The sequence below is a fragment of the Archocentrus centrarchus genome, chromosome 14 (genome assembly GCF_007364275.1).
Source record: "Archocentrus centrarchus isolate MPI-CPG fArcCen1 chromosome 14, fArcCen1, whole genome shotgun sequence".
Classification (NCBI taxonomy): Eukaryota; Metazoa; Chordata; class Actinopteri; order Cichliformes; family Cichlidae; genus Archocentrus; species Archocentrus centrarchus.
Genome location: NC_044359.1, coordinates 5,124,105 through 5,137,524, shown reverse-complemented (window position 1 = coordinate 5,137,524; position 13,420 = coordinate 5,124,105). Strand labels below are relative to the sequence as shown.

The following is a 13,420-nucleotide window of genomic DNA, read 5'->3' as shown; positions in this document are numbered from 1 at the left end:
GGATAATTTTGTTTCTAACCAAATTATTTCAACTTTAACAAGAATTAAAGATGGGGGCGTGGCCTCTTTGATTCACAGGCGGTTGTAGCTGCTAGCTGCCCTCAAGGCTCCACCTCCCAGTTGGAACCGTCCACGCTTGAACCAAGACCAGGGCCCAAAAAAAGCCCCTTTTCAGTACTCTGTGTACAGTTTATGGATGCAGCATGGTAACCAAGCAAGCCATCATTACGTACGCATTATTGGTCACTTCTGTGTCCAAAAAAACTAACATGACATGGGCCAAAATCCTAACACCGAGGCTTCAAAACTGCAGAAACCAACGGGTGATGTCAGAAATCTGCTGCTGTCCTGACAATAAACTGTGTTTTTTGGACAGCTTGAAGTACATTTTTCAGTCAGACATTTTAAAGACTGAACTAATAGTTACACCAAGAAAATTATCTGCATCGTCATCAGATGATTGGGATTAAACAGTAACTTCTATTTTACTCAGAAAGTCAAACAAACAAACAAAAAAAAACACCAAATCTGAGGCTCAGTTTAAGGTTCAGCTGGAAGTATTTTTTCCCATTTTATTTTGTTTAAATATAGTAATTTATGCCATTTTGCACCACTGTTTGACTTGTGAAATTCTGTTTTTGTGAAACCGAGAAAGAATCTTTTATCTTTTGTTTTGTGCAGTTTGTTTTCCTTCATTTAAACATCAGTCTGACATTCCCTGTAGTTCCCAATGAAAGGAAATATTATCTGGAATAGGGAAAAACAAGAAATCTGTTGATATTCAGCTGCACACAGGAAAAACTGCATTAAATATTTATCTTCAAAATTGAACTCTGGTGTTATTCTTTTTTTTATTTTTTATTTTATGTGCTCTTATTTTGTAGTTTTCAGTAGATAAATGGGAGGGAATGGTGCTTTTATTGTGGTTTATTTGTAGTAAAAACTGAAAAAAAAAGGTTTCACTGCTCCTTTGTTATAAATTAGTTCATCTGTGACAGCAGGGTATTGATTGATCTATTGATCAGCATCTATGCTGGGATACCTCTGGAGGAGGAGGCAGACACGTGGACAGATGGAAGACAAAAGAAAAGCAAAAGGTCCACTTCCCATCTGCAGTCTTTGTGTGAGATGGAGCTTCTCCCCTTTTGTCCATCACCAGTCACGCCTCCTTTATTTCCTGATGAGATCAAAGAGAAGCTCCACAAATCCAAATTCAGCTTTTTTTTAGCATTTAGCTCAGCTCTCATCTGGAGATGAAGGCAAGGAAAGCAAAATGCTTCATCCTCCTATAATTCAGTGTGTTTGGAGATCCTTTAAAATGAAAGATGTTTATCACAGCACACAGAAAAATTCTGAAGATTTTTTTTTTTTTTTGCTCCAAGTGTTTCCGTCCAAGAGAGGAGGCGTGGGCGTCGGGATATTGAAACAGATTAGAGCAATAAAAAAACTCTGTGGGGGTGAAACAAACTGAAGGTCAGCTCTAAACGCTGTGACCAACGAGCTTTAAATCTCTGATGTCTGTGGTCTTTAAACCAGCAACTGCTTTTATGGCCATCATCAAGCGTGAGAGCACCTTCAGAGAAAAGAAGATTTTAAAGGAAACAAAAACCTGAAAGATCTCACATCGGGAGGCATTGAATAATATTTTGTCTGCTGTCATTTATGAACAACACACTCATATGACCAGAAAAATCCAGTTAAAAGGTGGAACTGATGAGGATGATGATGTTTTGTTGACTTCATCAAGTGATGTCCGTCAGATCACACTGAGGTGGTCTACAGGTATGAGAACCTCCAAGAATGAGACCAGAAATGGGTGCTGTCCCATCTCCAAGATGGGAGGGAGTTGCTGCCCCATGAGGCCTGATTCATGAGGGGAGTGGGGAGCAGGAGGTCCACAGATGCACTGGTGGAACATCTTAGAAAGCTGTGGCCGCAAGAACGAGATCACGGGTGCACGTGGCAGAAATGAACATCCTGTGAAGGGTGTCCGGGCTCCTCCTGAGGTCCAGTCCACCCGTATTTTGGTAAAGGAGCTTTTTTTTTCCTTCTGCCTTTCGTCCACATGTAAACAATGTTTTAGGAGCTTTGGAAAACTCCTTTGAGGGTAAAACTCTGAAAACATTAAAGGTGTGTGCCTTTATTACGTTTTTTTAATGTCAGACTGTGCGCACTTATTGTTTGCTTCTGATTGGCCAGCATTTCTTTATGGTTAGGGTCATATTGCCACCTGTTGCTCCGGCATGCTCACGTTTCCAGGTGGATGGAGATCATTTCCAAAGGGACAGCGGAAGAGTCACGTTTTTAAAAAAACACCTGTGTATGTGTGCACAGACTTAGAGATAAGGGGAGGAGCTTGGTCACTGCAGTACCTTTGGGCCGCAAAGGTACTGCAGGTGGGTCGCAGTAATAGCAGAAATTCAGTTTCAATTTGAAACATTTAACATTACCCCCCCCCCCCCCCCGAGACACAACAGGAGTTGATCTGAGAAACCAATACTGTGCATTCATAAGGTGGTCAATCAAAAGTTAGCCACACCCTAAAGCATACATTAGATGCTATTAGATCCATTTTTACATGTTTCAGTCCACGTCGAGTCTCTTTGAGACATCCTCTATTTTGGTTTCTGGCAGTCCTGATGGACAAAATGAACCCCTGATCAGTCCCAATCAATAAAACATCATAATTCTTTTGTAAAAAAAAAAATGAAAATTGATCAGTAGATATTTTATGCCCTGACTGTTCCCATCCTTATTCTAAACATTTTTCGTGCCGGACCTTTCCATTTTTGCTGCTGTGTTTTCATTGGGATTATTAAATTTCTTTCTCCTGTCTGGGTTTTATTTTTACAGTTGAACACAGTCAGACAAAGAAGGGAGACTTCAGAAAGAAATATTTATGAGTCTCAAGGGGTTAAAAGTCTGCAGGAAAAACACAACTCGCATACCAAACCAGTGAGACTGAGCCCCACGGTGAGCGCTGTAATCCAGAGCAGAAAGGAGGGCCAGCGTTGGACTGAAGGACACCAAACAATGAAATACACAAAGTCTGTGCTCACATAAAGTCTCAGAGGCTGAAATGTTTATTAAAAAAAATCTAAAATTTCAGCTGCTTTTAGATACCTGACAGAAACTTATTTCTCACTTAGCATCTTTACTCTGAAAGCTTTAAGCCGGATGAGTAAAACTCATCTCATCATTCAAACTAAAACTGCTGGAGTGTTTAAATCTGAACACGTCTACACGTCAATGCTGGAAAACGTTACCCAGTTCTTTCCAAGAAGAGTGAAGAGAAAAACACATGGAAAACAAAATCTACTCATATTTATGGTAAAACCATAAACTGGATATATTAAAAAAATCAAAGTGAAAAGATATACTCACCTTGAAGTCACACATTGGCACGTGGAGTACCCTTTTAAAGGCGATCACCACCTGGCTTGGGGAACTGGAAGTGACCATATTTGGACAAGAGGGTGGCAAAAACTTAGCTAGCTTGGTTAGCAAGCTGTACCTCCTAATTAGCACTACTAATGAAATACTAGAATTTACTTCACCAAATGAGTTGCACAAACTTCTTGGAGGGGGTGAAGCGTAGAGCAAGTGATATGAGCTGACTAGCCTACCTTAATCAGCTAAACAGGTGAAACTACATCAAGTTCTCTGGTTCTTTAATCAAACTTCTCTATAACTAATTTCATATGTGTTACATGGCTGAAGATAACAGCAGCTAACTTCATGGTTATAGCATTCATATATATATTTTTTTTTAAAAGACAACCTTCAGAGAGGAATTCTTAGGCCAGGGAGGCAAGAACCCCGTCTGTATGAAAGATTAATAGATGTTTATTTGATGCTGGCTCCAGACTCAGACTCAGCTTTACTGTCATTCAGACTTTGAGACGGTGTGAACGAAATGTAGTTTCTCAGGTCTCTGTGCAGATCAAACTTGGGCTTAGAGTAATAAATACAATAGAAAAAGTGAGTCAGTCCCCATAGACTCACTTTGGAGTCTCAGTGTTTGTGTATTTGATGTTTGGCTGAGAGGGTGGAGTGCTGAGTTATCTGCTAATGCTCACTAGTTTGGCTAGCAAGCATAGACTATGGATGTGAAGCACAAACACACATCTGCTGTTTAATATGAATAAAAAAAAAACACAGAATTGAAAACACTGAAGCACAGACTGTTGTGCTGGTTTGACTGGCTGAGGTTTTAATACAATTAACCACAAAGAAGATAAATAATAGATGACTGTGATTCACTTTAGCTAAAATCAAACAGATCCTATACCTGAAAAAACACATGAACAGGGCTTAATCCACTGTTTTATTTTTTTTTAGTTTCCACAGTAGATTTATGTTTCATTTTAGCACGGTGGTGCAGTGGTTAGCACTGCTGCCTCACAGTTGGAATACCATCTGGAAGGCCTGGGTTCAATTCCACCTTGGCTCAGGCCCCTCCCCCTTCAGTTTGTATGTGCTCCCCGTGTCTGCGTGAGTTTCCTCCCACAGTCCAAAGACATGCACTTACTGGGTTTAGGTTAATTGGAAACTCTAAATTGCCCATAGGTATGAATAAGAGTGTGGATGTTGTCTGTCTCCTGCATGTCTTCAGTCACAGATAACCCTAAACACACACACACACACACACGATAACAATGGTCTTGTAGCCGACTCAGGAATGTGTTCATTTCCTCTTCAGTGTGAATGTTTGCTCTCAGGATGTTTTTGGAAACATGTCGAGTTTAAAAGTCCAGCAGAAGCGTGTATATGTTCTTGTATCACTCATGTTGTGGGAACTCTCTAATCGCTCACAACACGGGGACTTGTCTTAGATTAGGCAACATAAAGCTGGACCTGATAACAAACTAGAAAATTTGAGAGCAAGTATTTAAGTTTAGACTCAAAACCAGTAAGTGGATATTAAAAATGTTTCATTTAATCATTAATTTAAAAAAAAGTAAAAAATAAAAAATTACATTTGTATGTGACAACAAACCAGGATAGAGAAACCGAAAGAGCAAAAAGATCAGAGTAGAAATGTGGCTGTTGTTTCTACTCCAAACCAAAAACTCCTATACAGGGTTCAACTCTACAGATCTCTGGCTCCATCTAGTGGTCAGTTTAAAGAATCACAGGAAGTTTAGAAAAACCGCTGTGGAGTTTGTTACTGTTGTTTAGCTTTATCTTAGTGAAATATCTGTTTTATGTGCATTTTAACTTTAAAATGAAAGAATATGATTCAATTTAAGCTCTCGAGAAAAAAAAAATCAAATGTATGCTGACACCTTAGATTTCTTTTTTAATTTCAAAATCACATTTTTAACAGAAATTTTAATAATCATACCATGTATTCTTACCTTATTTCTATACTTTTGATATTAAATTTAATAATCTGATTTTGCTTAATTAAAATGGATTTTTGTAAAAAAAAAAAACATCACATGACGAGGTACACCGCTTTCCTAAACAGTCAATTCTTTTTATTTGGGATTTGGCAAAATTACATGTTTGTACTGTCAAGTAGGAAAGGACAACTAGTCTGTCAAATTACCATTTTTACTGAAGCTTTGGTTTATTAATTCATTCCTTATTATGTCTTCTCATGAAAGATGCAAATTCAGCTTCATTTAAGACAACTTAAGGTTACTTTTCTCTCAAAATAAATGTAAAAAAAATTATAAATGTTGTGTATGAAAACCTCCATCTTTTTTTTTTTAAATTATAACTTTTCAAAGTCCTTTGAAAATAAGGACATCACAGACTTTTGACATACTTTGATCTGTTAGCAATGGTTTGGTCACCAGCAGGTCGTTCGCTCGTAGTTTGCATGGCAAACACCAGCTTGGCTGCAAACACTAGCAAACCACTTGATTTGATTCAAGCAAGTGTTTGCAGAGAAGTTGGCAACTTTCAGGCAAACTATGGGCAGTCTGCTGGCAGCCAAAGGATTCACAAGACTTTTTAATGCAGCATCCTCACTGTGACCAATTTCATCCAGCAACCACCCTCAACCAATGGTTACCTTACCTTAACTACTATAAGCCTTAGTTCCGGTGTTTGGCGTGAATGGTTAGCTCCACCCACTCCTCCAAATATGGTCACTTCTGGCTCCATAAAACCAACATAGAGCTGGCTAAAAATGCTAACGCTGAGTCTACTGTCGATCTTTTATACAGATTCTTTTTAATTTGCCCATAAAACATTTAGAAGTCATTTTATCCTGATACATTTATTCCATTCCCATCTAAATTCTATAAAACTTCAGGTTTTCTTTTCCAGTTGTTCAAATGTTATGACTTCTGAACAGTACTTTTTTCTTCTTTACCAATTAAAGTCACATCTCTCATTTCTCACATCATGATTTTTCAGTCAGAATCTAAATCCATACCAGCATCTTTTTAACCATCCTGGTGTAGACAGAGCATCAGGATCAGTTCTTCATATATCCTGAATACAGGAGGAAACATTGCAAATGAATTATTAACAGATTATTTTATTATAAATATACAGTGTTAAAATGGAATGGTACCTGACACTGCTAGCCGTTTACAGAAACAAAAACAAAAAAGGAAGTTCTGCTCAACACAATCAATTGAAAGAGATTTTAAAAAAACAAAACAAAATCCCACTTCTGATCAAATCGAAGCCTCGGGGAAGCGTTTGTTCCCTTCAGCCCAACTCTGAAGCCAAGAGTTCAACTCGGTTTGTAGAGAAAAGAACACATCTGCTGATCCGGGGTTCATTTCCAGGAAGGGGTTAAAAAAAAAAAAGGCACAAAAACAACAAAAGAAAATGTCAAGTGTGATTTAAAAATGAGATCACAGGCAGATGTGAGTGAGACATTCGTCAGCGAGTAACATCCAAGAGTTTGTAAAGGTGCCACAAGCAGCATTTTTAACGTCTGGAAAAGTTTCATCTCTGATCTGAGGTCAGACCAAAGATGACCATATTAGGGATATCCCCCCTCTATGATGTCATACAGAGCCAGGAGTTTGGGAGCAGCCTGAGCTTTTGGCTCACAGGAATTACATGTAATTACAAACATCTGAAACTTGTTGAGGTTTAAACTTTATGAACATTTACCAAAGAACAGGAACGCGCATCAGGAAATGAGAAACAGAACAAATCCACTGCAGAATTCACTTTATCAAAAAAAAAAATAAATCAGCTGATTCTTATTCAGTTTAAAAAAAAATAAAATAAAATTTTAACCACTTAGTACTTTTTAAGCCAAATAATTAATAGTTTAATCACCATAATTCATTAATTAAAATAATTTTTGGGAGGACTTGGCATTTCATAGTTCAGTTTTTTTGATGCCTGGAAATTTTGATAGTGACTCAGAATCCAGAGAAGCCCCCCCCCCCCCCCCTTTAAACTCACATTAATGCAGCACTTCAGATGTTAAAATGTGACATGTAGCACCTTGTTCTTTAAAAAAAAAAAAGAAAAAGAAAAAGAAAAAGGGATCATTTTTCTTCTGGCTACTTGGCGTCCTCATTAGGTCCAGTTTGCTCCGACAGACGGAGCTGAGTGAGCGTCCTGCTGTCGCCTCGTTAATTCCGTGACTTCACCTCGTTTCACCCAACAGTTCAAAGAAACGTCACCCGACCACAGGAGCCACTGTTCAAGTCAATGTTGAGAAGGCTAATTATCTCATTGGCCTGCAAGTATCAACTCCAATCCAAAGTATCAGGCACTTAATTTGAAGAACTTTCCATAAATGAGCAGTGCCATTTGAGTCTGATGCTGGAGTAGTGTGCAAAACACTGAATATGCTGAACATGCATTACAAAATGTAAACATCTGAAAATTTAAGATCAAAAGGGAGAAAAATGAAATTATACCTAAAGAAACGTTTACAAACTAAGTTTAAATAACAACAACAACAAAAAACTATTCAACTCCCATACTGGTTTCACCTGATTCTCCAAGTCTAAACTAGAAGACCTCCCTTCACCTAACCTCACCTTTAAACAACACACTTAGTGGCGTGTTATCATTTACATACAATAAATGCATGAAAAAAATAGACTAAAGAGATTAAAGAGAAAACTGGTCCAGTGGAGCTATGGTTTGACTGGGAGGCACCCAGTGAGAGGCTGAGGTGGGCTCAAAGCGAACAAGGTTATACGACAGAGGAAGACGTGCTGGTTCAAAATGGCTGCACGTGAAGGTCAGGATGAAATAACGGAGAGTGACAGAATGGATTCTGTGAAGAATGACGTTACAGGATTGGAGTAAACGCACATTTAAGCTAAAAGTATCTGAACAACGTTCACCACATCAAGGGCTGCTCGTTTATCTCCACAAAAACATTTTTAACTCAACTAAGCAAATCTGCTGGATTTCTTATTTTTATTATACTTGGACTGTGAGTCACAAAAAAAAAAAAGTTCAATTAGACTAAAACCATTTAATGACAATGAAAATGATCCTTAGTTTAGATACAAGATGGACGAAGGTTTTGGATCTGAAAAGCAAAGCGCTTTAAACCTGCACTCTAGTTAATGAACAGCAGGGGGGGGGGGGGGGGGGTACCTCCTATCAATTAATGAGAAACTGAACCTACTTTTCACTTGATTTATAGCCTCAGTAAACGCTTTACTGGTGAGTTTATGGTCTCTATTGCTAGTTTTGAGCTCTATTTAACAGAAAATTATGTTCATTTTGTAAACCACGGTCCCATCAGTGTCAAAAAGAGTGATAGAGGAGGGTTGCTTTAGGGCAGACAGGAACCCCACTTGTGACATTCCGGTCAAACCTTTGAAAACAATTTTGCAAATCATTGGGCAAAGACTACAGGCCATTTTAAATCAAACCATGTTCTTACCCCAAAATCTAACCAAACATGGACTGGAAAAAATAAAATGACACTCTGGACTCAAGCCACGTGCTCCTGTATCAAAGTCTTGTGAAAGACGCCTCAACCGAATTTTCCCCAAAAAGGAACCAAGAATCAATTTCTAGTGCAAGCTTTACTGGGTGCTGCCCCTCAGGAGGCTTCCAGAAGGTGGTCAATCAGAGGAAAGCAGGCTTTTAGGGAGGTGTACTGCAAAGAGACAGGAGCTAAAACAGCTCGTTTCAGACCGCGGATGAACTGAAGGATCAGTTTAAGAAAAGCAAAGCTGCTCTGGTAGAGTCCAAGAATAAAAATATGGAGCTGGAAATTAGCAGAACGGGTTCCCCTGATAAAGTCCTACATTGTGCGCCACTATAAGTGGTACAGTTTACCAGATCCTAAAAGGATAAAAGCAGGCATTTGGAGATGGAAAACTCACTATTTAAAAATTTCACACAACCACTTCTGTCACTTTTCTTGTGTAAAATTGAGTGAAGCCTGAAAATACACACTGCCTCTGCAGGACTATAAAACTGACAGCACATGCTATTTTTTGGAAATGTTGTCAGGTAAAAGTTAAACTGTTTACTGGAGTTTGGAGCTTTTTTCTTGGGCCTTGCTTGTGTGGTTGTACAAACCCGTTCCCTCTGAAGTACACCGAGATGCACACTCAGAAGCACCTCACCTACAATAAATAAAGATTTTCTGACAGGAAGAAGCAGAGCGTTTATGTACAGTAGTTACCCTGTTCTTACTGTTGTTACTGCATGAAGTGGAATATGACTTTGTAGTATTACCGGTATTTACCATTTTCTCCTTGTTACTGCTCATTTTCCCCACGAGTGAAGGAGAAAATCCTGAAATCCTAAAATGAACTGACAGAAGTTACAAAGAAGTCTGGTCGAGTACTTTGGTGCATCTGCCCAGCTACGACCTACTGAGTGTATATATCTCTACTCGTGCATTCATTCACAAACAATTTGCCTCACATGAAGCCAACAGTTGAATAAATCAGGAGAAAAACACCTGCAAATATTTTCTTAACAAGCCATGGTTTCTTTGAATTAAAATATACTTTCTTAAAATTCTCAGGACAAACAGATCAACCATGAGGAACATTCCTCGTGACTCATGATGGTGACAATAAGAATTTGCAACTTTACAAAAACAACAACAACAATAATATGGCAACAAAACTAAGCAAACAGCACCACTTAATTTCGGTGTCGTAGTTGATTAGACTACTTGAATAGGAAAAAAAAATATGGAAAAGCAAGTGTGTACAGTAGGTGTGCAAATCTGAATCTGAGCCAACGTCTGTGGCAGAGCGCAAATAAGAAAAGGCAAATTTTAAAGGGATACCTTGACGGTTTTTTTAACCCCCAGTTTGTTTGTTTTTTAGGTGGCTGGTGCTTTACGTTGGCACTTTAAGCAGATAATGAGAAGTGGATCGGTTTTATGTTCTTTGGTGAAGTGAATGGTGCGGGTTGGATTCCCGATCTCACTTGGCGTCTCATTGTAACGGCATAGTTTTTAAACCACAAACTTTTTCCTAAAGCTGATCTACTCATAGAGAAAAACTAAAACCAGGACTCGAGGTGCAAATGAGGACAACCTGCTAACTGCTGAACACAAAGTCCATGACTGTCATATTGCACCGATGTAGAATAGTCTGGTACATTCACTGCTAGTGAGCCCAGCCCCCATGAAGGAGAAAGCTGCTTTTAACTGAGACCACAGTGAGGTCTGAATGGAGACAACTCGAGCACTTATTAACTGCAGCACATGCAAACGTGTCTGATCAGATTCTGTATTTTGTCTTATTATGAAGCCACAGAAAACCAAGAATATGAGGTGACTGGAAAGCGGCAGGTATGGGGCCATATAAGGACTGGAAACCTGATTTGAATTTGTTCGATATAACATTCAAGATCCTCTTCACTGGGATGTCCAGAGCTTCCAGCACAGAAGCAATTTTTAGATCTCGTTATGGAGCCACTGACTGCTCATCATCAGCTTCTGGTTCAACCTGAATTTCCTGTGGACGCTCACCTCCCGAACCACTCCGCAGATGGCTGTTATAACACGCTGAATGAGATCTGGTGCCCACCTCTGAGGGACATGCCATGAGATTTCTAAGCAGATAAAAATACCAGCTGTGCTTAAAAATGGTCCAGAGGTCACTAAGAAATGACCTTGAACTAAAAATCAGAAATTTAAATGAAGATTTTTGATTTTTAGAGGCCAATAGCTGGAAGTTCCGTTTTCACCTCATTGGAAGTATCTGATAACAAGTGCAGTTGTTGATTAAACACACTAGTGAGCCAGTCATGCTGGCCCAAATACCCCTAGATATGGATGAATCTGCCACTGAAAGTAGTCCCTAACAAATCCAGTTTGTAGGAAGCTGGGAGAAGAAGTGTCATGTTGTTGGTTTTGGGCTTTTCATATTTGATGAGCCTCGTTTAACACCACATGCTCGGTGTCTATGTGCGTTTATGGACTGGCCTCCAACCCAAATGCATGCGTGAAACTATAAAATAACCTGAGGTAGTCTGAATGCTTGGGCTACAAGTTTGTGTATGAGCTGGTAGTGACAAAGGTGCCATCATGTGGTTGCTGAGGGCTTTATAATGCAAACTAATGAGGAGGAGGAGGAGGGTCTGAACTCTTGTTATGGAGCTTAAAGAGCTCTGAAAGACATTTAAACATCAAGTTTTTCTCAGGTGTCGAAACAGCCCTACAAGGGAGTGAAGGGAAGTTAAACAGGTCCAACATCAAGGTATCTCTTTACGTGAATGTGTTTGAAGCCGGCGATGAAGCAGTTCGCGCGTCGTTTAAGGCACGTGTGTGTAAAAGTTTACATCATTTGAGCTAACGAGCAGGACTATAAATGCTTCACTTAACGAGCTATAGCGTGAAGACAGAGAAGCTGCTTTTTTCTTTCGCTCCAAATAACATCTAAATACTTTATCAGAAAATAACTCTCTCTACAGAAGTAGAGAACAATTTAAAAATGAAGCTACAAACTACAGTAAACTCTAATGCTAGTTAATGAAGTCTTGATGCATAGCATCACCCATAGATGGATACTGATTCTAACTTTAAGTTGTGTGGAAGAGTGGAGTTGATTGTAGTGTTATGGAGGGTTATGGCAGTGTTTGTTAGAGTCAGTCTCTCTCCTCTGTTTCTGGATCTTTACCGTAAAGAGAAACAAAGATGTGATTGTCATGAGCCGTCGCTCCTCTGAAAAGTTTGACAACGACGTGAGTGGAAAAAACTAACAGGGAGAAAAAAAAATTTAAAAATCAGATGTTGGTAAAGATGGAGAAAGCAAAGCTCCCCGCTCCTGTTAATTCAGGATCAAGCATCTTCCAACAAATCAGAACGTGCCGCTGTGTGGAGGGGGTTAAAAACACTGAGTGTCAGCATTTGCAGTGCCGTGGTCAGAGCAGTGGGCGTGGTCTCTCTGCTCCACCTCCGTCTTTTCCACCGCCACCCCCTCCTCTTCTTCCTTCTTCATGTCTTTCTGCACTCCTTCTCCGGTGTTGCTTTTAGGAACCAATTTCCCAAACCGCACGCCATTCAGATCCTCCTCCAGTTTCACCTGGAAGGGGGGCAGCCCGAGCAGGAAGGCCCTGATCCTGCTGGGGGAGCTCAGATCTGCAGGTTCGTCCTGGCTCTTCATCTCCACATCCTGTCCTTCTCCTCCTGCTGCTGCTCCTGTTGCACTTCCTGCGGAGCTGGAGCGCATCTCCTCGACCTGCTCCATGAAGCCGGTTTTCGGTCTCTTGGGAGGCAGCTGGTCCGTGTTCCCGTTGACAGTGGCCCGGCTCGGCTCCAGTCCTTCCGTGGTGGGTCTCTTTGCCGTGAAGCGTTTGCTGAGGTTGAGGGGCAGGGCCTGCTCAGGGGGAGGGGCGGGCTTAGTGCTGAGATCCTGAGAGAGGGCCTCAGAAAGGCGGAGGGTGAAAGTCTGCAGCTGAGACGGGTCCAAGCAACGAGTCCTCATCAGCTGGCACACCTGAACGCTGCAGTCCAGGTTCAAGGGCAGAACTCGGAGAGGGGGCAGGGGGGGCCGGGTCCTAGCATCCCGGCTGCCTCCTCTCTGCCCCCCTTCGTCCATGTTACACCCTGAGCAGTGGGTGTGGTGCTGCTGGAGAGGGTGGGGCTGCGGCTGGAGCTGGAGCTGCTCCCCGCTCGGGTGAGGGGTGTCTGGGCTTCCACCCTTGGGCTGGAGCGTGTAGATGGTTGGATGGTGCTGGCTCGGGTCTTGAGGGGTTAAGGCCGGGCTCTCCGGGCCCCTCTGTAGGCTCAGCCGGCTCCTTAACACATCCAGAGGACACACACCTTTGATGGGGCTGAAGCCACCCAAAGAGCCTCCAACAAAGTGGCGAGGCAGCGGAGAGAGGAGCACACCGGGAGCGGGAGCCACGGACTCCCCTTGGTCTGGCTTCAGCTCCTTCAGTTTTGACTGGAAGGAGAGGAAGGGGGTGGTCAAAGAGGTGAGGTCCGGAGTGAGAGGCATGCTGATGGGGAGGATGGCCGGCTGGATGGGCTGCAGGAAGAACACAAGGA

The 13,420-nt window shown here is 41.1% G+C and overlaps 1 protein-coding gene across 3 annotated transcripts in view; it reads right to left on the bottom strand.

Moving 5' to 3' along the window:
- Window positions 1–8,536: 8,536 nt before the first annotated feature.
- Window positions 8,537–13,420, bottom strand: part of LOC115792498 (AT-rich interactive domain-containing protein 5B) — a 51,726-nt gene continuing 46,842 nt past the window's right edge. For all 3 annotated transcript variants that reach the window (XM_030747055.1, XM_030747057.1, XM_030747056.1), the window contains exon 12: window positions 8,537–13,400. In XM_030747055.1, the coding sequence (XP_030602915.1) occupies window positions 12,255–13,400 (1,146 nt within the window). In that variant the 3' untranslated portion in view covers window positions 8,537–12,254. The remainder of the gene's footprint in view (window positions 13,401–13,420) is intronic.